Source organism: Pagrus pagrus, assembly GCF_965226575.1.
Source record: "Pagrus pagrus genome assembly, chromosome: 2".
NCBI lineage: Eukaryota > Metazoa > Chordata > Actinopteri > Spariformes > Sparidae > Pagrus > Pagrus pagrus.
This window is the reverse complement of record NC_140186.1, coordinates 33,866,778-33,892,637: the sequence shown is the minus strand read 5'-3', so window position 1 is coordinate 33,892,637 and position 25,860 is coordinate 33,866,778. Positions and strand designations below refer to the sequence as shown.

Genomic DNA, 25,860 nt, shown 5'->3' with positions numbered 1-25,860 from the left:
TAGGAATCCTAATACCAGGTCTGAATTCCCTCTTAGAGACTCTAGACTGCCCATCGGTATGAATGTGAGTGTGAATGGCTGTCTGTCTGATTTTGTCAGCTCTGTGGTTGTCTGGCAAGCTGTCCACACTTTATCTTTGCCACTAAGCTAGTGTGTACAGGGATATGCTCTAGCCCCATGCACTGGATAAGCCAGTTACAGATATACAGGTAAAAAAAACTGGCATCACATCAGTTTGGAGTCCTCATATCACAGACCATATAATCTAGCTCAAGTTCATGTCAACAAGACACTACACTGAGCCCTTAACTGTTTCAACCAAAGGCTGTTTTTGCTTGTTTTTCACACTTTTAATAACAGGCTTATGACATTGCCACAACGAGTGTTAGCTAGCCATGTCATATATTATTTTGGGTATAACATTAATCAGACTCAGAATCAGAAATACTTTATTGATCCCTGAGGGGAAAATATGCAGAAAAATAAAAACTATATATAAGCAAGAATAATAAAATGGAATAAAAATATAATAAATGTACATTCTACTAGAAATATATCTATATATACAGTGTAATAAATAATGCTACAGTTGAAATATGGGTTATTGCACATTATTTGTCATAATTATTGCACATTATTTGGTTTGTCAACTCAATAAAAAATACAAAAGAGAGAAACAAAGCGTCCAGAGTCCTGCTATTGACTCAGAGTGCGCTCTGTGGTGCATCTTGGTGTGATCAGTCTAGTGCTGAACATACTCCTGTGGCTGAAACACCACTTCATGGAGAGGATGAGAGCCATTGTCCAAGATGACATGTAACTTGGACAGCATCGTCCTCTCTGACACCACCATCAGAGAGTCCAGCTCCACCCCCACAACGTCACTGGCCTTGTGGATCAGTCTGTTCAGTCTTTTGGCGTCCGCTACCCTTATTGCCAATAATACATAACGTTTACGTTAAATAAATAAATAAATAACATTTACGTTACATGCACTGCAAAACAAGATGACACAGGTAGTGGCGGGAGGAGAGCAGAGAGGCAGGTTGATAGTTGTTGGAGGGAGACAAAGTGAAATAGTTTGAGACAGTAGTTTTGAGCTTAGTTTATCGTTTTTAGTAAATCTGCCCTATATAACAAGCCCTGCTGCGTTAGCTGCAGGCATTTCCTGTTTGTACTTTAACATTGGATATGCAGACAGACTGTGACCATCCAGTTCAGGGTTAAACTCCCAGGCTTTTGCTAGAGCACACATATAAGGTGATAAGGTGAAGAAGGAGCTAACGAGTGAGCAACGGGCTCGAATAAAGGCCCTTTCTGATGCTGGCTGGAGTTACCGCCGCATAGCGAAGGACTTGAGATGCAGTCCAAGCACTGTAAAGTACACTTTAGACCACCATGATGCTACCAATTCACACCAGAACCGAAAGGGGAGAGGTAGAAAAAATAAACTTTCAGACAGAGAAGTGAAGCATCTCAAAATTCTCAGTCTTAAGGACCGAAGAAAGACCTCACAAAAACTACGTGACGAGATCAACACCGCAATGACTAATGGTGCAACAGTGTCTTCAAGAACTGTGCGTTGAAAACTGGGAGAAGAAGGACTTGTTGGCAGAATAGCAGCAAAGAAACCATTACTGAATTAGAAAAATGGAGTGAAACGCCTGAAATTTGCAAAAGAACACAAGAAATGGACAGAGGAAGATTGGTATAAAGTGTTGTGGACTGATGAGTCCAAGTTTGAACAAGCGAAGAGTGTATGTCCGACGGAGGGAGGGGGAGAGATATAAAAATGAGTGTCTCTTGCCAAGAATTAAACATGGAGGGGGTAGTATTATGGTGTGGGGTGCCATTTCAGCCTCTGGAACAGGTGACTTGGTTAAAATTGATGGCATCATGGACAAGAAAGTATACCACAACATTCTGGTGAGGCATGGAGTACCATCTGGGAGTCGTCTAATTGGGCGTGGATTTATTTTCCAAGAGGACAATGACCCTAAACATTCTTCTAACTATTGCCGGGACTACCTGCGACAGAAGGAATCTGTTGTCCGGACCTCGGCTGTCAGGACCTCAACCCCATCGAGCAAATTTGGGCTGAGTTGGAAAATAAACTGGACAGATCTATTGTACATTCAAACGAAAGCCTTTGGCTGGAGTTGCAGAAGGCATGGAATAACATTAGTGTTAAAGTTCTCAGGAAATATATTGACGCTATGCCAGAGAGATGTGCTGCTGTAATTCCTGCAAAAGGTGGACATACCAAATATATATATAAATATGTACTGTATATATGTATATATATAGATGTACTGTATATATATATATATATATATATATATATGTACTGTATAGTAGGTGAGTGAGGGGGATTTACTCACTCTGCAGAGACCTGAAATGCCTCTTTTTTCCCTCCATTTTTAATTGCTGGATGTTTTGCATGAGCAAGCACAAGTATGTGTTGATTACACACATCATGCGTCCGCTAGAGCGTGTGTGAGAAAGAGCCCCTTAGTCTTGTTCTGGTATCTTGTATGCATGAGAAAAAATCCGACATGGAGCACTTTGTTACATAACCCTTATTAGCACAGCCACCTCTCTCACACATCCTGTACACTTACACCTTAACAACATGAGAGAGGCTGTGTGTGTGTGTGTGTGTGTGTGTGTGTGTGTGTGTGTGTGTGTGTGTGTGTCTGTCTGTCTGACTGTTCTTTCTGTCTGTCTGTCGACGTGTCTTTCTGTGTGTGTGTGTGTGTGTGTGTGTGTGTGTGTGTGTGTTTAGAGGTTTCTCATGTTTCCATTGCTCAACAGAATTTTGCACTCCAGTATGTTACACGTGTCTGAATAAGTCATTATCACATGAAGGGAGGAGGATGTGTCATTTTGACACCAAAAGTATCTGTGGCACTGTGGATGTGTGTGAGGGGCAGCAGCTGCAGACCTAAAGTAGTGTCTGTAATGATGGTAGGACAATATGAATTAGTTAGGACATACATTAGAAAAAGTGAAGCTCACAGTATGTAATTTCTGCCTCTATCTCTCTATTAAAACAAAACAAAAGAGTCAGTAATGTGGTATCATGGGAGTTGTTGTCTCATTGTTAAACAACTGAGGTAATGTATTAGAGTTTTATTTACGTTATGTGTGGTCTCGTTCTCTGACTTCCTTCCTCACTCTCTGACTCTCTCCTGGAGGTTACAGCAACAGAGACCAAATGAAACCCATTGTCACTGTAAACTTATATCTTGATATTAACTTTTTGTGTAACGATATTGTTGACTTACTATTGTGACAGAATAGTTCAGTCAGGTTGAGATGTTCAGTTGAAAGAAAAAGGCAGTTTTCAGTATAGAAATAAGAATATTGGATCTTTCTTGAAGACCAAAGATCAAAAGTGGACTGACCAACATACTAACCAACATTTACCGCTCTAGTGGGCCTGAATCTGAAAGTTCACTAGTGTTCAGCATTACCTCATACAGTATGAAATAAATGTGTATACCTTGAAACAAACTCTCATTTGCAGGAGTTTTTCCCAGAGGATTTTGGGAGACGTGGTGGGTGAACCTTAGACTCTCTAGGCGGGTCCAGGGTCGGCTGCCCTGGAGGAAAGTTTGCATACATGCATTGATAAATACATAAATAAGAATTTGTAGAAAATATAAAATGTAGAAACTAATAAAATATAACACTGAGCTGTTTCTCTACTGCCTGGTGATTAGTCCAGTTCTAGCAATGTTATACAGCTTTGGCTACAATATCATCACAAGCTCATAGGTGGGAGTCAATAGTCAATATCAATCCTTTGCTTTCAATCTTGTATTAGTTCAGAGTGGTATCTAAACCTTGACTGAGAGACAAGATCATCATTGTCTGGTTTTAAAACTAAACTGTGAGGAGTGTCACTAGGCCCATTGTCTGGACTGTCTTCTCGTCTGGTCCACACAAGGCAGCTGCTGAAAAATGCAAGTTATCTTGTCAGAGCTGTAGTTCATAAACAGTTACCCTGTTTGCATTTATCAAATGTGACAATGTGAGTTTATTTCAGTCTCAAGTTTGTCAGGCACAAAGTCACAAAACAGCGCTGGAAGTGGCTGGCAAAAAAACAGACCAAGGAATACACTGATCAGCTAGGTTAGCTAGACAGACGGACAGACTGGAGCTAGCATATCAACATAACTGGGGGCTGGACTGATTGGGAGTAGAAGATGCTTTGCTGATGACCTAAACAAAGTTAGAGATCTTCAGTGCTATAAAAATATTTTCAACTCTTTATGAAACTGTAACAGGACCATCTCATCCATACCAGGTTTACAAGAGGCCTCTACTGGGTGACAATCAGTGGTGGTGGCTGATGGACTCACGAAGTGTGTGTGTATGTGTGTGTGTGTGTGTGTGTATTTTCAGGTCTCTTATGTGAAGGCCATAGACATCTGGATGGCAGTGTGTCTTCTCTTCGTGTTCTCTGCACTGTTGGAGTATGCTGCTGTAAACTTTGTGTCGAGGCAACATAAAGAGCTGCTGAGATTCAGACGGCATCACAAGAGCAAGAGCAAGGTACTGAAATGTCCCACAACACAGAGCACAGTCGCATCATCCAGTGTGAGCAGACAAAAAAAACAAATTACATCTTAACACATATACATACTCTAAACTTGCACACAGACATGGAATTATAACTGATCTCTGGTTCGAGGCTGTCACCTTGTGGTGACCTGTTGCTATTACAGTTTGCTACTCAGGCACAGCATTAGATGAGACCGAGGGAGGGAGGGGTAATAATCATGATGTTGGAGAGTAATAAAAACAACACCATGTGTGACAGTAGATGTAAAGTGTTAATGCATGTGACTGTGCATGCTTCCTGAGTTTCCTGAAACACCACATTTCACTTGTCTTATCAGTGCATGATAAAGCATGGCTGTAACTTCATCTATGTGGTTTTATGATTCTTTAGTTCACAGTCGAGTTATTTCTCTGACAGAGGGCCATCCAAACAGAGCATGAGCCTGTTGTCAGTGCATGATTGGGATCTCTGTGGGTTGGGAAAGGATCAACTCAGCATTCAGTCAACTCATGTACACAAACAGCATTTACCTGAGAGGAAGCGGGAAATCAAAAATGTCAATATGTGTCAGTCAACTCAGAAGCATCTCAGTAAAAATATGCTTACAGTATTGTTATCTGATCAAACACTGTGTTTTTCCTCAGTTCAGTTGTAGTGAAACAAATTACAGGGGAAAATACATATAGTATATCACAATCACAAATACCAATAAAGTTTATGATTGATTAATTGATTGTTATTTTACAATGTTTTACCAGCTGGACAGACTTGCTATGTTTTAGTCATAATGTGATTTCAATAAAATCAAATAAAACTTCAAAAACAGTCAGTGTTGTTAAGGAAATATTGATTAAATGGATTAAAACAACTAGAGCATATAGTATAATGTTGGTCTAATGTAGGGGGGTAGTAGGAAGTAGAGCTGTCTTTATTAAATAATTGGAGGAGATGGCTGGATCTGCTCGAAATCTGTCTCAAAAGAGTGTTAGTAGACATGTACAGGATGAGACGAGCAAAAACACAAGACACCTGAGCAGCGCAAAACAACTTATTACAGTAAATGTAGATTTTGGTATATAAGATAAAAAGACGAATGGAATGATTGCAATATGGCAACACATAAAAGGCCACTTTTAGTACGTTTTGTATTGATTGGACAGTGTTTTAATTTCAACATGCATTAGTTTATACTATTTCAGCTGTTCTATAAATATAAATGAGCTGTTCAGAATTTAGACACACAAAAAAATGAATTTGACAGAATTATCATTTAAACATCAAACACAGGTTGACTGAATGAACGGGTGTCCCAACCCTCTTTTTGGATGTTATTTGTTTTTGTTTTCCTTTTGGTTTCTGTGTGTTGATTACTGGTGTGCATGCTGTCGACTGGTAGAACAGTGGAGGTGCAGTTGATCCAGAGGAGCTAGCTGATTCCCTCCGTCGTGTTAACATTGACAACGGCCTCAAAGCAACAGACCCTCTGTATGGATCTATGACCAACATCTACACCAGCAACCACAGGGTAATGTGTGTGTGTGTGTGTGTGTGTGTGTGTGTGTGTGTGTGTGTGTGTGTGTGTGTGTGTGTGTGTGTGTGTGTGTGTGTGTTGGGTGGGTGGGTGGGTTGTGGTTTGCATGTTTCATTTGCATGATCCATCTAATGTGATGTTGTAAGTGTAAGTCCTCCCCCATCAGTTTGCTGGTGTAGTGAAGACATGGACAGGACACTGGGTGATGATTATCATATTAATGATCATGATCATCAATCATGATCATTATTATATTCATTTGGCATTATTTCAACATTGAATGTCCCATTCCCATTCTGAGCATTTAACGTATAAAACATGTAGAACAATCATGTCCTCATCAATTTTTAATGAACATTTAGTTTTTTCACCTTCACAAGCAATGTGTACATGCGACCCCTTTAAAGCCTGTCCCTTATTGGATTGTATTATTGAAAGGATTTTTAATTTTGAGTGAAAATGAGAGAAAGAGGTCACACTTTGGTTTGTAACTCAGTTTTTGTGTCACGGTTCAGTACGAAAGTTAGAAAGAATTGAAAAGAATAGCAACAACAAAATCCCAAATGCAAGAGGCTATGTTTCTTTTATTATCAACAGGCAGTAGTGGAAGTTACAGTTTGTTCCACCTGAGATAATTACTGCAGCCTCTAGTGCATTTCAAAGTAACTCCATTAATTGTACACATTAAAGTGTTTACAGGTCTTGGGGAGTACTACTGCATATGTGAACAAAGTGGTATAAAGCCTTTTTGTGACTGTGCATGTAACCTGATAACTGCATGACATCCAGTGATGTCACTCAGTGGCTATGTTGCATTGTGGGTAATGTAGGCATCAGGCTTTGAAAAGGAATAAGAATGTGTGGAATAAAAAGGTCATATGTCTGGTTCTGCTGTATTGATTTGGATCATTTGTTTTTAAACTGTCCTTAATGAGTCCAACAGTGTTAAAGGAGTGTAATGCAGACCAGTGGACTGAAAATCTGGGTGCCTACATTACCCACAATGCAACTTCATCACTGAGTGACATGACTGGAGGCAGCTTATCAGAATACATGCAGCTTCCTCTGGAGCCACAAAAGGCTTTATACTACTTTGTTCACATAGGCAGTAGTGCTCTCCAAGACCTGTACACACACTTTCATGGAGTTACCCTTTAAAGGATAACTACTGTTTTTTACAACCTGGACCTTATTTCTAGCAAAATATATGATCATTTACTCACCCAGATAACTTTGGTGTCATTTGAAGTCGTTCGGACGAAATTAGATCCAGCATAGCGCCGCTATATCCATATAATGCGAGTGACGGGGCACCGAAACACAGCCCCTATATAACGCACGTTGACTGACACATCTGGGTGATGCCATCTAATATGCGCTGAAGTTTTTTTGTGTTTTCACTCACATTCAGCTGTTGAACAATGCAGACACACCGTCCTCATCCAATCCTCCACTCGCTTTTTCCTAAATTTTCCCACGCATCTGATTTGAAAGAAGTAGGTGCGTCCTCTAGCTCTGATTTGCACTTGTCATAGTGTACAGTCAGTCACAGTGTCTTCTCCTTCTACTTTTGTTGTTTCATGACAGTTGGAAAACAGCTTTTATGTGCATTCAATCCACCTACTTGATTGGACTGTGGATCAGAACAGATGTACTGACATGAGTCAGACGTATTCTTTGTAAGACTATATGCACTGAACTGTGATGTTTCAGGATGAATACATGTACCGTTACACCCCTCGTAGAGATGTATTCTAAGTCTTTCTTATCACTTCATCACGTGCCTCCTCAGATTTAGCTTGGTACCATTAGCCACTCTTATAGTTCAAATTGATGCCCCTTTTAGCTTGTGAAAAGTAATGTGCTAAGTATAGTGTCTGTACACAACAACACTTTTAAAATATTTAGTGAGCTTAGGAAATGTTCCATATTGGCCAGTTTTCAACCTATTAAAAAGTTTTAATTTGCACAACATGCATAGATAAAAATGTAAACAACACTTCATTTTTGGAGGTGTTTGCACAGGAACAAAAGCAGGTTTGATTGTGAGTTGTTATGTTTCATCATTCAGGCTGTTGAAGAATTCTGGTATTTTTAAACCTGGGCCTTGTGGTGTTTACATGATTTCAGACTTCTTCTTGACTTCAAAACTTGTGTTTCTGGTTACAAAAAGGATATTATTATTAAAACTCTCTCTCTCTGTAGGAATAATTTCCATAATGTTGTCAGATAGTCAGAATAACAACCTGAGCCTGTCAGTGACAAAAACACTATCAGTGGACGTAACTTTGACAGTCGGAGTTGCCCCTAACAATGCTGTTGCAGCCGTGTTGCGGCTGATGATTCCAAACTTTTGATGATTCCAAAACTTTTGTTAAGTATGAATAATTTACACACCAAAACATGTAAATATAGGGCCCAGGCTTAAAAATACCTGAATTCACCTTTAAGCCTCTTAAACAAACTACAAAATAACTCACTGACATTCCTGTGAAATGTCAAATTTTTGTGCTAACTAATCCAAGATCAATATCATTTAGAAAAAAAGTGTTATACCTCATTCAGAGCCTTGCAGAAGGGCCCATAATTGGCATGGCCATCGGTAAAGAAAATAATGAGCTCTATTATCTGATCTGTGACCCCCTCGTCCTCTTCCTCCTCCTCGTTGTCTCCCCAACAGGAAGGGGAAGTACATGAGAGCAGACTGACCTCCACAGCTGCTGTGACCTCCACTCCCAGCAACAGCAAGGACTCCAAGGCCAGCGCTAACAATGCTGTTAGTGCACTGAACACCCCAGGAGCCACAGCAAACACAACCCAGAATCCACCTGGAGTGGCAGCAGGTGGAGGGGGTAAAAGCACTGAAGAGATGAGGAAGTTATTTATCGACAGAGCCAAAAAGATTGACACTGTGTCGAGAGCTGGCTTCCCTCTGGCCTTTCTCTTCTTCAATATATTCTACTGGGTTCTTTATAAGATACTTAGACATGAAGATGTACATAAGCAATAGTGGAAGAAAGGGAATAGATTATTCAGTATGTGCACACACACACACACACACACACACACACACACACACACATCCTTGTACTGCTATTTATATGTGAGGACACGTCACTGACTACCTTTATTTCCCGCTCCCTTCACCCTGACTTTGAGAAATATTCAGGATGACCTCACTTTGCAAAAATATCCTGATTCTTGTCACGAACAATGTACGGGAACATACAAAGCCACATCATCCACCGCCCTCTGCATCACAGATAGGTGTGACAGTTTCTCTGACGAAGCAAGTGCTTATAGTTTCTGTTACACAATGAATCTCAACAGATGATTACCAGCTTCCACTAGTCACTGATGTGTTTGTGGATGAGAAGTAGGGAGGGTGTGGCCTTTAGCTCCTCTAAGGGTACTTTTCATATCTCTTATTTGTCGTTTTCCTCGCTCCTCGCTTGAACCGGAAGTCGTTCCTGTCTGCCATCTTGCAGGCCATCCAAATTCTACTATTTGTGCTCCGAGGATCGAGAGGCGACCTCTGAGGAGCGATGAGCGAGGACACATAAGAGCTGCCTTCACGGAAGTCTTTCACCAGCATACGCCCCCTTAGTTATTGACTAGACACTGCAGCAGATCAGACTGATCTGATAGGTCACACATGACTGGAGTTTCATACCTGAGTGAAGATAGATAACAGATTCAACTCAAGTGTGGCACCATCAAGTTTTATTTTTTTTAGTTTGTTTTCTGATTCACCAGCAAGTTAAAATGTGTCAGCCTGACTGTGGGAGAACAAAAGGACCACAAACAAAGGACTTTCTTTACTCAGTGGAAACTTTTTTCTTTTCATGGTCTGTTTTAAACGCGTCAGGCTGATCAGTCCTGAGTGTCAGGTTTCATATGTTACATCATTTCAGTTTTACCTGAAAAATTTAGCCTAAACATAGTTTCCAGTGTTCAAAAGACACCATAATCACATTAAATGATGATTTCACAATCAGAATAACACTGAATACAGAGGCAAATGATGAATCAATATATAAACGCATTCTGCCAGTTGCTATATTCACTATAACTTTGATCACGTAAATGTCTGAACTGATTACACTTAAACTACAGACACGTTTGATTTTTTTCACAGTGATGATGTGTGGATCACAGGTATCACAGCCTATATCCATGGACACCGCAGGAAATCTGTGGAAACATTGTGATTGATATCAGATGGGCTGCTGGTGGGTGAAATAATATACCTGTCATTAATGAGGAAAACATTACATTACCTGCACTATAAGAAACGATACAAGTGCGTCTCTCCATTAACAAACCTCTGCGCAATTACGCACGTGGCACATCAGTTTAATTTTATTGATTATTTAAATCTCTCCACAAGTTTTTTGTTCTGTGTTACAATTTAAGTATATACACACTACCAGTCAAAAGTTTGGACACACCTTCTCATTCATTGGTTTTTCTTTAAAGGAAGAAGAAGAAAAACCATTGAATGAGAAGGTGTGTCCAAACTTTTGACTGGTAGTGTGTATATATATAAGCTGCAGAGGAAAGGACCTCTCATTTGTTTTAAAACAGATTTCCTCAGTCCTCTCTCCTCCCGTGGTTTCCTCGCATCTCTCTCCGATTCCAGACTAAGACGCAAGGAAAGAAGGCAAGTGAGGGAAACGTGGAAACAATTTAAGAGACATGAAAAGTACCCTAAGATTCAGTAGACTCATCCTGGGCACCAGAACACAAATACTTTTTCTCAGCAGAGATCCATAGATGGCAAGTTTAATCTAATTAAACACATGCAATGTGCTCTAGTTTAGATGTCTTATTAAATGTCAGGACAGCCAACATTAGATTTATATTTTTCTAAAGCTGCTTTAAGTGATTTTTGACTGTTAGAAGGCAGAGAGACCTCAGGAGGGCTCCAAACAGAAAACTTACAGACAGCAATGAGCTCTGAGAGCAGAATATATTTCCTCTCCTACAGGTGGAGTTATGTCTAACAGGCAGATGCATTTTGACAGAATAATTGATTATGAGGGACAGGCAAGTTTAAACAATATTCACCTAAAATAAAGAGTCCAGAGTTCAACAAAAAATACCAGCCTTCAGGTATTCAAATAGTTTCCTACAAAGTTTGATTTCTCAAATCTGTGAACCCTCGTCCCCCATAAATCAACAGATAGGATCAAAAGGATCTCTGAAAAAGAACATAAACCCAACATCTTTTTTCTCACTCTCTTTAACATTGTGAGATGAGGTCTGTTTGTCCATGTTTCCTTAATTTCGCAGGGAATAATGCATGGATCTACTGTAGATTGAGAAAAGCAGGCGTATTTAGGTGCTGGTATCTATGACTCAGTACAAAAGGAGACTGTTGGGCCTTGGTGGAGGTATGCACGCTACAGTGCCATTCTAGATTTTCTTTCACTTTAGAATCAAAATCCTGACCCCCATTTTATTATTTAACAGTATGTCAGTCAATTGGGAGTGACCAATGTATGGATCAAGTGTTGCTTATATCTGACAGAGCAGATTAAAACCAGTAAACAATGGTCTGTGGATGTCTGGTGGAAGCGTCTCATCAGCAGACTGATAGACTGTAGAAGTCTGTACAAGCTGGATTCCCAAATTGTAATTGTAAAAGACAGGCTGTAGTTGTGGCTCCTGGTGGACACAAATAACACAAGCACAGCCGCAGAACCCTGCACAAAAACCCTGTGCAGTTATACCACTTCAGCCCATGTGGATTTGTTTTCCCCTCCATTTAAAATAGTTGTTGCTGGCGAGACCTGTGTGACTGCTGCACCTCTGACAGCGTAGCAGTGGATAGATGACTGACTTCACTGACGTGGTCTCACATTTAATGACACTGAGTCATTCAGGGCAGTTATGAGAAATGTCATTTCTTCATGTATCTGCTCAGTGTACTTGAAGTCATGTGTTTGTCAATGCTGGCTGACAGCAACGTAACCACTGATGCGTTGGTGTATCATTACAGAGGTGAGAGGTGTACTCAAATCAGAACTGTGTGCTACAATGCTTACACAGCCCACATGGGTGGTACCATCATTTCTAGTGTAATTGTCAGATAATAGTGCTACAATCAGGAGTCCATGACGAAGGAGACTTTGAAAGTTTCATCATGAAACATGAGTCATTGAAATGACAACACAGATGTATTTGTTGTCATTTCATGGCACTTTGGGCCTTTTAGCTTAGGAAATATCTTTGAAGTTGAACTTGTCCAAAAAAGAAAAGGTTTTAACTCTGCAGCATGAATGTGAATGTGTTGTGTTAGTTTATGGTGATTTGAAGTCAGGAGTTGTTAAGGTATGTTACTAGATCAAACTGACGGATAGAGGAACAAATGGATCAATTAATCAACTCAAGCAACATCACCATCTTCAGTTTTCTGATGGTAGTAAGGTAAATCATTGTGTTACACAGCACCCCCCTTACAGCACCACAAAGTTAGTTTGTGTATATTTTTTTATCAAAATTTCAGTTCTTTACGGGCAAAATTTTGTCCTTGCACGGTGTTCTACCTCCCTGACATTGTTACTGTGAGACATCTGCCGTAAGCTGAAGCTTTTCAGTCCATCTCAAGACTTCAAACACTGTGACAGAGACCAAAAAAGCCTGAGACACAGAGGAGACTGGATTAATACTCCACTGACAGACAGTGACCAACTTAAAGCTCCAGACATTGGAAGACAAAAAAAATCAGCTGTGATAAAAGCCTGCAGTTGCTGTATGGCGTTAATCAGTCAATATTAGGAACCACCAGAGCACACACACACACACGCACTCACATGGATTACACACTGTTTCGCCCACTCGTGTCTTACAGCTGAGCTGCCAATGTTGTGTTTTCGTCCCCAAAGCCCCATCTCAAACTCATTACACCCCCACACACATACACACACACACACAGCTGTTACCACCAAACCACACAGTGTACATGACTTGTTGTTATTAAGCAATTAAATAGAAAAAGGCTGTACAGCCGACTGAAACATCACTACACTGTGACTAATGCTACAGCTCCTGTGGGACTTTCTGCTTCACCCTCATATTCATTCACACAGCTCTCTTCTGACTTGAGAACTTCTCATACAAAAGGCAAAGAGCAAAGAGCAGTTCATCTCAGAGGCATCATCCATGAGTTTTCCACCGGATCAGCTAAATCCTAAACTCTCTTGTTTGTGTGGAAATATTCTTTCAAACTTACCAGAACAATAATGGGAGAAGTGAAGTTTTTTTAGTGTCTCTGAGCCGCCCCTACTCCTGCAAATTACATTCATATGCATCCATTGTACCAGAATTTTGCATTTTGGAGGAAACCCAATGCTGGATCAAACATCATTTAGACAGTGATTATGTTTGCCATTGAGTGCCAGTGTTAAAGTAGAGGGATGGTGGATACAGTGAAAGTAAGTGTGAGGAGGACATGTGGTGTGTGATTGATGTAAAGTGTCTTGTGTCCTTTAATAGTCAGTATCAGTCACTGCCATTAGTAACTCTGAAGAGTTCTTGGAATACCAAATGTTGTAGTTATACAATTAGATTAAGTTTGTTGCCATTTCAGTGTTGGTTTATGAAATTTTGACTCTAGAGAACATTTCAGCAGAAGTTCATTGTGTTTTCATGGAAACCGCTTGGCTCCACCTTTAATGCCTGTCAGCTGTGAACATCAGCAGAGACTGCAACATTCAGACTGTTTGTGTTTGAAACAATGGAGCAGTCTGCAAAACTCACTGTGCTCTACTATTACATGATGTGCTTTCTTTCTACTGAGACAGCCATGAGTGCTTTAAATCTGTGCACCACAAAGTGAGTGCTCCAGTGATTTTACTGCTTTAGCCCTATTCTACCAGTTACATTTAATTTCCTGCCAAACCTTATGAAAGCATTCTGTAGTATTTTAGTTTTTTTGACTTGTGAAACTTGCTTGTGCTATGCCATTTGCCATAGTAACCATAAATAGTGTTTCCACCAAAGGGTATAGTACCCTTAGAACCCTTACCTAACCCATACCAACGAAGTAAGTAGTGATGATGGTCACACTCATGCATCTCGAAGTGAATTTACACTTGATAAATAAATACAAACTTTTTTTGCTCCTTTTTCTCATGAGTTGATATAAAAGATCTGAGACTTTGTCTGTGCCCACAGAAGGCTTCCCCGCTGACCACCAACATCATCCCACGTTGATTTATGATTGGATTTAAAAGTCACCAAAACCCAACGTCTGTAAAACGTCATAATGTCAGCATCCACACCACGTGAACTTCTAACATCGTTGGACCAAATTTGGTTTAGTTTAAGTTGCAGTGTTAGCTAACCAAATTAACTTAAAGTTTACATCTGTTCAACTTTTGAGTCAAATCTGTCTGATGTTAAAGTGACGCCTGGTGCCAGCTGGGTTATTTGACTGACAGGTTTGTACTTTGAATGCTATGTGCCGTTTTATCACACAACACAATGTCACAGACGCTGTTAGCTTTGAGGGCGTGTGCAGTTGGCATGCTGACTGCAGGAATGTCCACCAGAGCTGAATGTTAATTACGCCACCATACTGTAAACCATTTGCCAGCACATTCAACTGGCATCACAACAGACCACATACAACCACACCCAGGACCTCCACCTGCATGACTGTCAGAGACTAGCCACCCTGACAGCGGATTCAACCGTTGGTTTGCAAAACCAAAGAAATTCTGTATAAACTGAAACCATCACAGTTACTGCATGGCCTACATGCTCATGCCTGTAGTCAGCATACCAACTAGACGCTCCCTCAAAACTTGCGACATCTGTGACATTTTGTTGTGAACTGAAGATAAGGCATGTCAAATAATTAGAACACATTTTAGAGTGGCCTACTATTGTGACCAGTCTTGGCAAAGTAGAAGTGCTCACTAACATATTCATTTAAACAACCTCTATTAGTGTAAATGTTTCAGTTACAGTACATTACTGCCAAAGCTAGATTACATGTTATTATAAAATTGAATAAATCTGTGACCAAAGGTTTGAGAGAAAAGCCCTTTATGTGCATACGACAAGTATTATATCTTTTATTACAACTCATGAAAGATAATAGCAAAGACAAATGTGTATTATCAAGTGTAAATGCCTTGAAAATGGAAAATAATTACTGCCTACAAAAGAAAATTACATTCAAAAATATAAAATACTGGAGTATATAGAACTTCTGGGCCAAAATGTTTACACAACACAAATTCTTCCTGTGTGACAGAAAACTTGCAAAGTCACTCATGAATTGTTTCTTTTTGCCCCTGACACAAAATCTGCAATGTGTGACCAGCCTCATGGCTGCTGTGGCCGGCTGCAGTGGAGCCTCAGACATTCTCTCTGGATCCTCCAATAACTGATCAGTGTTTCCAGCTGGTGGTTATGTATCCAGGTTGAGCATAACTACGATGTGTTCCAAATGGTCAAAGTTCAGCTGGTGAATCATTTTGCACCAACACACACGTGTGAACCAGACTTTAAAGGACCATGCTGGTATTTTTCAATCCCATTTACAATTTCACATTCACTTTGACACATTTACATTTCTCTGTCTCTGTGCCCTACCATACATGCAGTCATCTGTATATCCGTCATCATGTTTTCACTTCTCTGCTACAGCTTGCTTTTGTAAATGTTTGACATTTCTTTAGAGCACACCAGACTTGTCCTGAATGTCCCAAAACACACAAAAGTTACCTGTAAGAGTTAAATAAGTGAAAGGTCAATTTTCCCATTCAAGCACAGCTTTCTACAGTTTCCTGGAAGGATGTTCAGTGAGCTTGTTAACATGAAGCCTTTCCGTGCAGTCGCTGTGCGTTATTTACATCGGTGTTTCCCCACAGAAATATTTGCATGCTTCAAATGAAAACATTTTTTTGTTGTTTTCATTTGTCAAGACATTTTTGTTGTCTACTGCCAAGTTCCTACCAAGGACTGGCGTTTGTTAGAAATTGGAGATAACTGCCTCTAGATATTTCAAATGTATTATTCACTCATTTTTCTAGGCAGTGAATATTAGTAGTTTGTACTTTACAGCTGTGTCCATACAACATCTTATATCTTATGGTCATAGTATACTGTTTTCAATACAAGCAATCAATGTACTTTATCATTTCCTACTAGCAGTATATTATAGAGCACTTGTGGTTTTGTGAATTCCACTGTCAGTTAAACTTCAGATCTACCTGCAGCTTTCTCCTCATCATCCTTCATTTCTTGTCTCTGTGTGCATACTAAATCAAGCTGATTTTGTATGCGTATTGATTTTTTTTTTCTGTACTTCATTTGAATTATTTGGATTTTTGAAAAGTCTGGGCATCATCACCACATAACAGCAAGGCAGCTGTCTCAAACAGGCTTAAAGCTGATTGTCATAGTGTACAACAAATGCAAGACAGTGGCTGTCCAGAAAGAAAACACATTCAAGATCTATGTGGAAAATATTTAATGTCTGCATGGTTTGTTTGTTAGTTAATGTTTCTGCAAACCACTGAATCACTCACACCATACCATATTGACATTTCTACAAATTACACTCACCTTATATGTATTTGACCTGACTTTCATATCAGGAGGCGGAGGGGTTTGGTGTCAGAGTTGCAGGCGAGGAGGCTGCCAAGTCAGTGACCACAGTTCAAGACTACATTTCAACATTTGCAAGTGCGAAACCACTTGATATTTTTGAAAAATGAGACCAGTTCCAGTCATGTTTGAGGCTACCAAAGCAGGTATTCAAGACCAAAACATTATCCTAACAAAGTGCACTACACAAAGCTTCAACATATCTGTGGTGTGCAATGTGGCAATTGTGTTGTTGTTTAAGGTCTACTTGAGTATAGTCCATAATATTTCTCCAGGTATAGTCTGTTTTTACAACATGTGGCCCTTAAAGCTTCTCCACTCCCATGGTGCACTCACACAGGTGTTTTCACTTCTTCATTAGATCTCTCCTCAGAACTGTGTGGGCATGCCCAGACTATTTGGTTGACTCACTTCCCTGCTTTTTTGGTTTTGTTGCACCTGTTTATGATGAAGAACCGTACATCACTATTATTCTGATCCATACTGGTGCAGTAGTTTGGTGTAATTCACAGCAAACAGCACCTCATTAATCTGTAAAGAGGTCAACGCAACCAGAAGAAGTGAAAACACTTGTGTGGGTGTGTTTGAGTTTTCTATTTGAGGCCTTGCACTTAAAGGGTAACTCCACCAATTTACACATTAAAGTGTGTTTACAGGTCTTAGAGAATACTGCTGCATATGTGAAAAAAATAGTATCAGGCCTTCTGTGGCTCCAGAGTAAGATGCGTGTAATCTGATAAATTACCTCCAGTGATGTTACGAAGTTGCATTGTGGGTAATTAAGGTGTTAGGTGTTGAAAAGGGAAGAAGAATGCTAGAATAAAAAAGGACATATCTCTGTTTCTCCTGTATTGCTTTTGATCCATGATGAGTCCAACAGTGTTACAGGAGTTCAGTCATTGACTGTATAAAATAGTGGACAGAGCCACCGTTCATTTTTCAGCCCGGGAGGCTGCCACTTAAGGGCTCACACTAGGCATTCCTTACCATGCCCAAAGTCCAGTTTGTTTGACTAGTGTGAGCGCTCCGTACTGCGTTCAAGCATGGTACACTTTCTTGGCCCTGGCACGGTTGGAAGATGTGTGCTTCGGCACAGTACGGTTGCTCATGCACAAGCACAGTTATGATGAACACATATGTACAAGAGTTAACCGTGCTCGGGCCCTGTTGGGGCCGGAACAATGTGAGTGCAGGCCAGTGGGGGACTGGGGAGGAGGAGCGATCGTGCTTCGGCACGGTACAGAGACACTAGGCTAAGTGTGAGTGCACCCTAAGTTTAATGTTAGACCAGTGGACTGCTTCTCCAAACCTGGCACCTACATTACCCACAATGCAACTTAGCCACTGAGTGACATCACTGGAGTCACTTTATCAGATTTTACCCTTTAATGACTTGTGTTAGAGCAGTTGATGCCAGCCTTCTTCACCTCGTCACAAACAAATCTCTCGCTCTGTGAAGCTGTTGAGAATCTGGTCAGACTTCAGTAGCCAGTTGAAGTGAATTTGGATGAGTTGACTGCACTGTTTCTAACTGTGACACACTGTAAGGAACACTGTATGCTACTGTATATGTACATTTCTATGGTAGATCAAAGAATATTTTGTACAAAAGGTTTTAAAAGATTTTAAAATGTATATTGTATCAGTCTTGACACTGTGGGCTGACATTGTGATTTTTGACTTGAGTTTAATGTGTTTCTTTTTTTGTTGCTGTTGGGGAGAGGCAGCTGACAAGTGTGATTTTCAAACACTTTTATACATAATATGCCTTCCTTTGCTGTTTTCACAAAGACGTTGACTTCTGGTGATGGCATTATGTGCTGATCCAATCATAACTGAATGCTACAGCTTTAGCCGAAACCAGAAAAGTACTGGAGCCATGGGTTCCCCCACTAGATTTCCATTGCAGTTTTACCCACAGGATTTTCAATAAGCTCTATATATACAGAAAAAGTATATACATAAGCCCAAAAAAGCTTCACATTGATTCATGTGAGCCATGAATTTTGAAACTGTTATGTTTGCTTTCTATTTGTTCTTGCATCGTGGTACAAATGTAGTAAAAGTGTGTGAATATGTGGAGAATATTTTGTTAAATTGTTTTCATGTCATAAGTCCTACTTTATTCAGTGTGAAAACTTCAAGTCAAATCTGTCACGGGAACCCTGGATGAAGCAGACTACAGTCACCTCACAGCTCTACTGTATTCTGTCCTGGATCAATCTCATATCTCAATCTTTGTTTTTCATCAAACCTCTTTTTCAAGCACATTTATTTAAAAGAACCGTCACGTTACTAACACCTTTGCTGTTGTACTTTCCCTGTCAGAATTAAGACTCACATATCTGTGAAAACAGCAAACAAACTGATGATTAGATACTGTATGCTGACAGGATATTCTGTCATGATCTTGTTAGGTTTAAAGGTGAAAACCCCTCATACTTTGTTGAGTACAGAGTGTAGAGCACACACACTATTTTTTGTAAAATAAGATGTGCATATTTTACATTGTTCTATTCTATTGGAAATAAAGTTGATAGCCACTTCTTAATGTCGACTGGGTGTCTTCTCTTGTCTCTTACCCCCAGATTACACCTGGCATGTCTGCATTGCAATCTGGTCACAACACATTGTAGAAAATGCCCAGCGGATTTCAGAAATAAATAAATAACTACATTGGAAATAACCTGGGGCCTGTTTCAGGAAGCAAGTTTAACAAGCTCTGAGTCAAAACCTGAACTCTAGGTTGACCAACTCTGAGCTGTCAAACTCAGAGTTTTCGGGTTCATTACATTAGGTGGGGCACTTTTCTGGGTAATCATCAGCTCGTGGAGCCTTCTGCTATAACAGACCTCCATGCTGTTGTAAGTACTCTTCTTATTCCACAGAGTTTTCATGACGTGTAGGATATAACACAATAATTCTGTTTTATTACAGTAGGATGATGAAGACACCCTATCTGCCGCCACAGAGAGGGAAGATGCAGAAAGGCCCGTTGAGGTTTACACCTTTTTAAAATAACTTTGGTTTCAGTTACGATAGTGTCGTTCCGCAATGCAACTTGCAGCTTCTTTCTCTCTAACAGAGCAATGCTGGAAATTACAATGAGGAAGAGGGTCTGTCGACCTCCACAGCACAGCTTACCTCAGTAAGATGTTGTTCAGCATTGACCCACAGCTTACTATGACACTAAGTAGACATGGCACTGTGAAATTCAACGTCAATTGTGTTCCTATAGCTCTCTGTGAAACAACTGTACAAGGTGTACTTGCAAACACAAATCAATAAGTCAAATCTGGAAATGGATCACATAAGGCAGCAGATCAAAAAGACACAAATGGAAATACAACTGCTGGATCATCAGTTAAGGGTGGGTGATGTGCCCACAGGTGGATGATTTTCAATTGTTTCAACAACAAAAGATTAACTGTACAACATTTGTACTTCCAGGAAATAAAGAAGACCTCATAAAATAAGAGGCATATTGTCTTTCTTTGACACTGGGGAGGTGATGGGTCAGTTAGAAATGATTGAAGCATATCATGTCTCTAACAGCTCTTCCATCTTGTGCATCAGCAGGGGGGTTAGGATTATTGTCTGGATCATCAGGGGAAAGAGTAGGACATTGTTCCCCTATGAATGTGGCAATGTTGTGTAGGATTACACATGCCACTATGATGTCACATGCCCTTTCTGGGGTGACCCTGAGACTACGAAGGCACTGGAATCGGGCCTTGAGCATCCCAATGGTCATCTCCACCCTGGCTCGTGTCCTGCAGTGAGCTACGTTGTAGCGTTGCTGTGGGCCGGGCTCAGGGTCAGGGTAAGGGGTCAGCACATGGGGCTGGCAAGGGTACCCTCTGTCTCCGAGTAGGTAACCATCGAACTCTCCTATGATAATACAGGACACAGTTTAATGTTTTAGTTGCAATAGGAGGAAACAAAATATTGATCATAGGATATAGCTTTACTGTACAGTATATAAACTCACCACGGGCAAATCTATCACTCAATGTAGACTCACGAAAAATTTGAGAGTCATGCACAGACCCAGGCCACTTTGCTTCCACATTGTTGATCATGTAGCCTGCATCACATATGATCTTCACAGTGGAGAACAGTAATTAGCTGCAATAGCTGTATTGAAGTATATTTCATTTGGAATGTTAAAAGCTACTATTTAGGCTTACCTGTACATTAATGCTGTGGACAGATCTCCTATTCACATAATCTCCTTCATTTATTGAAGGAGCTATGATGGGGGTGTGAGTGCCATCAATGCAGCCAATCACACCTGGAAACCCTAAAATATATCAAATTGACTGATTAGTACTTCGAGTCTCAAAGCTTTATGACATTATATTAATTACTGCTTACACTGATACCTGCAATTCTGTGGAACGCTTCCTTGAGATGTCTGGTGGGTCTGTGACTTGGGAACACTACAAACTTGTATAGTAGTCGTTTCAGTGCCACTGTCACATTTCTGACAGCCCGACAGACAGTTGCCTTGGACACATGCTCTGCATCACCAATGTTGTACAAAAAACTGCCGTTGGCAAAAAAACAAAGTGCAATACAAACAATTTGCTCGGAACTGAGAGCATTTCAACGATGAGTCATGTGAGCGATGTGAGGGCTGAGAATATTGTTTAGATAAATTATTGATGGTGCAGAGAAACGGAAACGCTCAAACAGGTACTCATCAGGGCATGATAAAACATCCAATCGGGGTCTGATAATCGACGGAGATTTCTGCAAAGTATTTGCGCTTCGACATCAACTGGCTCCTCGAGAAACAGACACGCCATGTCTGCCACTACCTTCAGTCTGCAGGCTTCGACTTAAGAGCAGGGGAAACTCAGGGTTAGTTGAAGCAAACCTGCCAGCGAGCAGGTTAGTTTCACGGAGCAAGAGGTGACGGAGAACTTAAAGCAAATGCTTGCTGGTGGGGTTATTCATCCTTCTTGTAGTCCATGGGCATCTCCAGTCGTGCTTGTAAAAAAGAAGGGCGGTGGTCTCCGACTCTGTGTCGACTATAGGAAACTCAATGAGGTTACTAGAAAGGATGCATACCCCCTCCCTAGAATCAACGATGCTCTGGATAGCCTTAACCATGCTTGCTGGTTTTCCACTCTTGATTTAGCAAGTGGGTATTGGCAGGTGGAAGTAGACCCGAAAGATCGCCATAAGACTGCTTTTACCACAAGCCAGGGGCTATTTGAGTTTAATGTTTTAAGTTTCGGTCTTTGTAATGCACCCAGCACCTTTCAGAGGTTAATGGATTTAATACTTGCTGATCTGCAGTGGACTACCTGCTTAGTTTATTTGGATGACATAATTGTTTTTGGCCGCACTTTTCATGAACATCTAATGCGCCTGGGTGGTGTGCTTGGAAAACTTCAGCAGGCCAACCTTAAGGTTAAACTATCCAAGTGTGATTTGTTTTCTACACAAGTCCATTACCTCATGTCATCTCTGCTGCGGGGGTGATGCCAGATCCAGCTAAGGTGGAGGCAGTCAGAGAGTGGCCTGTCCCGACCAACCAGACTGAGGTCCAGAGCTTTATAGGGCTAGCCTCATACTATAGGCGTTTTGTAAGGGGTTTTGCAGATATTGCTCGCTCTTTGCATCAGCTGGAAGAGAAGGGGAGGCGCTTTCGATGGCATGAGGACTGTCAAGGTGCTTTTGATTGACTCAAGGCTAGTCTAATCATTGCCCCTGTGCTAGCTTATCCAGACCCCAGCAAACCATTTATCGTGGACACTGATGCAAGTGACGTGGGGATTGGGGCAGTGATGTCTCAGGAAGAGGGAGGACTGGAGCGAGTTGTTGCGTATGCTAGTAGGGCCCTTACAAAGCAAGAACGCAAATATGCTACTACTAAAAAAGAGCTCATAGGTATGGTGGCCTTCACAAAACACTTCAGACACTGCTTGGTAGGTAAAGAATTTGTTTTGCGCACTGACCATAATTCCCTGGGGTGGCTGCATAATTTTCAGGGCTTGGAGGGGCAGGGATCGTCCATCGTCCAGGCTACACAGCATGCCCTCTCCAGGCTGCCAGCTTTTCTTGAAAACTAGCAGCAGGCTGATCAAGGAACGATAGGCAAGGCTACCTCAAAAGTGTATGCAGTACAAGAGGTTTTGTCTTCTATAGTGTCCAGTGAAGAAGGGGAAATGGATGAGTTGTCTGAGGCACAGATGGCTGATGTTTTGCTGCAGCAAATAATTGATTGTAAAAACTGGGCTGGTAGTCTAATGCCAGAAGATCCTGACCTGCAGAAATATGCCCCTGTTTGGAACCAGCTTCAGGTGCAGCAGGCTAGGCTAGTGAGGATTCCTCCTGCCCACTCTGATGCTGCATCACAGGTGCAGGTGGTGCTGCCTCAGTCAATGGTGCCTAAAGTTTTACAACAGCTGCGCAGTGTTTCTACTGGGGGCCATTTGGAGGTGCAAAAATTGCAGGGAAAGGTTGAAGACCTATTTCTATTGGTTCTATTATACATTACATCTCGGCCTTTTGAACGTGTGGCACTTGATATTCTTGGCCCTCTTTCTGAGACCTTGGGAAAAAATAAGTACATTCTGGTTGTTGGTGACTATTTTTCTAAGTGGACAGAGGTTTTTCCACTGCCTAATCAGGAAGTGCACACTATTGCTAAAGTCTTGACTGAAGAACGGGTGTGTTGATTTGGGGCACCACGCAGTATCCACTCCAAGGTCTCAACCTTGAGTCAGCTCTGTTTAAAGAATTATGTAGGCTTCTGCATATGCATATATCTCAGACAACCCCTTACCACCACCAGTCAGATGGGCTAATTGAGCATTTTAATCATACCCTTTTGTCTATGCTGTCTCTTTTTGTTGAGGATAATCAGTTGAACTGGGACACGCTTTTGCCTTATGTCATATTAGCCTACTGCAGCAGTGTTCATGCAAGCACCTCTTTCACCCCATATAGGGTATTGTTTGGGCAAGAAATTGTCTTGCCTGTCGACATTATGTTAAAAGTAGGCAACCAGGAGTCATTTGCCTCAGCGGACAATTATGTGTCTAGGCTGTGGGACACTTTGTCTATTGTAATAGAGGCAGTCAAAAGGCACCAGGCCAAGGCCTCAGAACAACAGAAAATGTACTATGATTTTAGGGCTAATTTCCAATATTACTCTGAGGGGGAACTAGTCTGGGTTCAGAATAAGGCCAGGAAGCGTGGGGTGTGTCCAAAACTACAGAGGCAGTATTAAGGTCCTTTTAGAGTCGTGGACAGGGTGACAGATGTGCTCTATAGGCTAGTGCTGGTGGAGGGAGGCCAAGAGAGTGTTGTTCACTTTAATCGACTTAAACCCTTTACTTCTCCTTTGGCAGTGCCATCAAATCCAACATCAACATCCAGAGGAAGTGAACAGAAGAATCAACCAACTCCATCCGGCCAACATCAGTGCTCTGGGGTCCAGTTTGGTGCTAGTTGGGTTCACCATTATCATCCCCGCCGTGATGCTCCTGTAGAAGTGAGGACACTACCAGCAAGTTGGACTGACTGGAATCCTGCCTCGGCGGACACTGTAGGAACACAGAGGGCCTAACCATCAGCCTCTGAATCAACCCCTTCTTTAGATGTGACTGTATCCTGTCCAGAGCAGGCACACCAACTTCCTGGTGTGTCCTCAGTTGAGGAGGGACGTCCACTACGTCAGCAGAGACCACCAGTTTGGTCGCGAGATTATCGTATGTCACCATAGTGACTCGAGGACGAGTCCCTTTTTGTCAAGAGAGGAGAAAGTGTGATGTGAATGGGCTGTGGGACACAATCAGTGACGTAATGAGCATTACTCACGTATTGATGGAATTGAATACAGGTGTGTGTGATTGCGGGTGGGAGGAGGATTGGAAGGAGACAAAAGACTGGGCAGACGGGGCATTGAGAGTATCTTACTGCTGCAGCTCGGCACTCTTTTCAGCCATTTAGGACTGCCAGTGATGAAGACAGAGCAGGGGGTTAGTTGTTCCTGTGTTAGGAGGGGAGGGTTGCTGCCTCCTGTAGAAAGTCAGGGCCGGGACTGTAGAAGAGTGCAGTATCCGCTACTGCTCATTATATGTTCTTCCTGCGGTCGTGCATGACACTGACGCCCGGCCGAACTCTGTCCACACCGTCCGGCGAAGCCGTTCCCCAGGGAGTTGGACGACATCTCAAGCTCAGACACCAGGGGAGGGTCTCGCATAGCGGCGAGTTAAGTATTGTTTAAATATTGTTGTTATATGTATTTCTGTATGTACTGTATGGGTATTCACCCATTTCCTTTCCGCAGTGCCTTGCAACTGCATGACTGACCGCCGCCACCAAGCTAGCCCAAAACAACTAGCGTTATGTCATAAATGCTAAATTGTTTTTAAAATGAGCTCAGGTACAACATGTGCTGTTGTTGGTTGCCACAACAATACAAGAAAATTCCACGACTCCACTTTCCTTCAGCATTATCCACGCTGTATGTTTAGCTTGATCGACGCTCTGGCTGGGCTCTACTGCTGTCTTCAGAAATATAAACTCGCTGTGTTTCTTCAACAGTACTTTCCCTATTTTGTTACTGTGCAGGTACTTGTATGCTTGTATGCGTAATTCTTCACCGTAAAAACCTTCAGAAAATACAAGATAATTAAATATGTCGATGTAGCTAACATCGGGCCATTGCTTCATGTCATCTACCCACTCCATGAGAAATCCACAAGCATGACAGCTACGCTAGCGTAAACACAGAGTTCAACCAGTTCAACCAGAAGAGCATAACCGACTACTGCTATGAACCATGGGTAAACTCGCAAGGTCAGGAATAATGTGAATATAGGCCTAATGTGTAGTTTGCATAGTGCGGGGAGGGAGTAGGTTACAGGTGAGGGAGGGGCAACTGTAAGTCATAAGCGGGACGTCCACATGGTTTCACTTTAAACGGTGTGTTGTGGATTGCTGTGATTTCTCAGGTTGCTGTGGTTGATAATTTGCAGTGCCTCCTGCGTTGAGGGTGCTAGCGTGCAGTGGTTTGAAATGGTGTGTCTTAAGCTAGAGTCTAGCCCTGTGTGTAGCGGTTCTTCACTTAAATGAAGCGTGTATTGGCTGTCCTGTTATGACTTTTTTGTAT

General features: G+C 41.4%; 1 protein-coding gene across 2 annotated transcripts in view; it reads left to right on the top strand.

Annotated features, from left to right (window-relative positions):
* Positions 1-9,111, top strand: part of glra3 (glycine receptor, alpha 3) — a gene marked incomplete at its 3' end in the record, with an annotated part of 75,371 nt that extends 66,260 nt beyond the window's left edge. Inside the window, exons 8-10 of one of the 2 annotated variants that reach the window (XM_084365440.1) lie at positions 4,411-4,560; positions 5,967-6,095; positions 8,782-9,111. In XM_084365440.1, the coding sequence (XP_084221566.1) occupies positions 4,411-4,560; positions 5,967-6,095; positions 8,782-9,111 (609 nt within the window). The remainder of the gene's footprint in view (positions 1-4,410; positions 4,561-5,966; positions 6,096-8,781) is intronic. The other variant, XM_084365441.1, reaches the window with a different exon arrangement.
* Between the last annotated feature and the right edge of the window lie 16,749 nt (positions 9,112-25,860).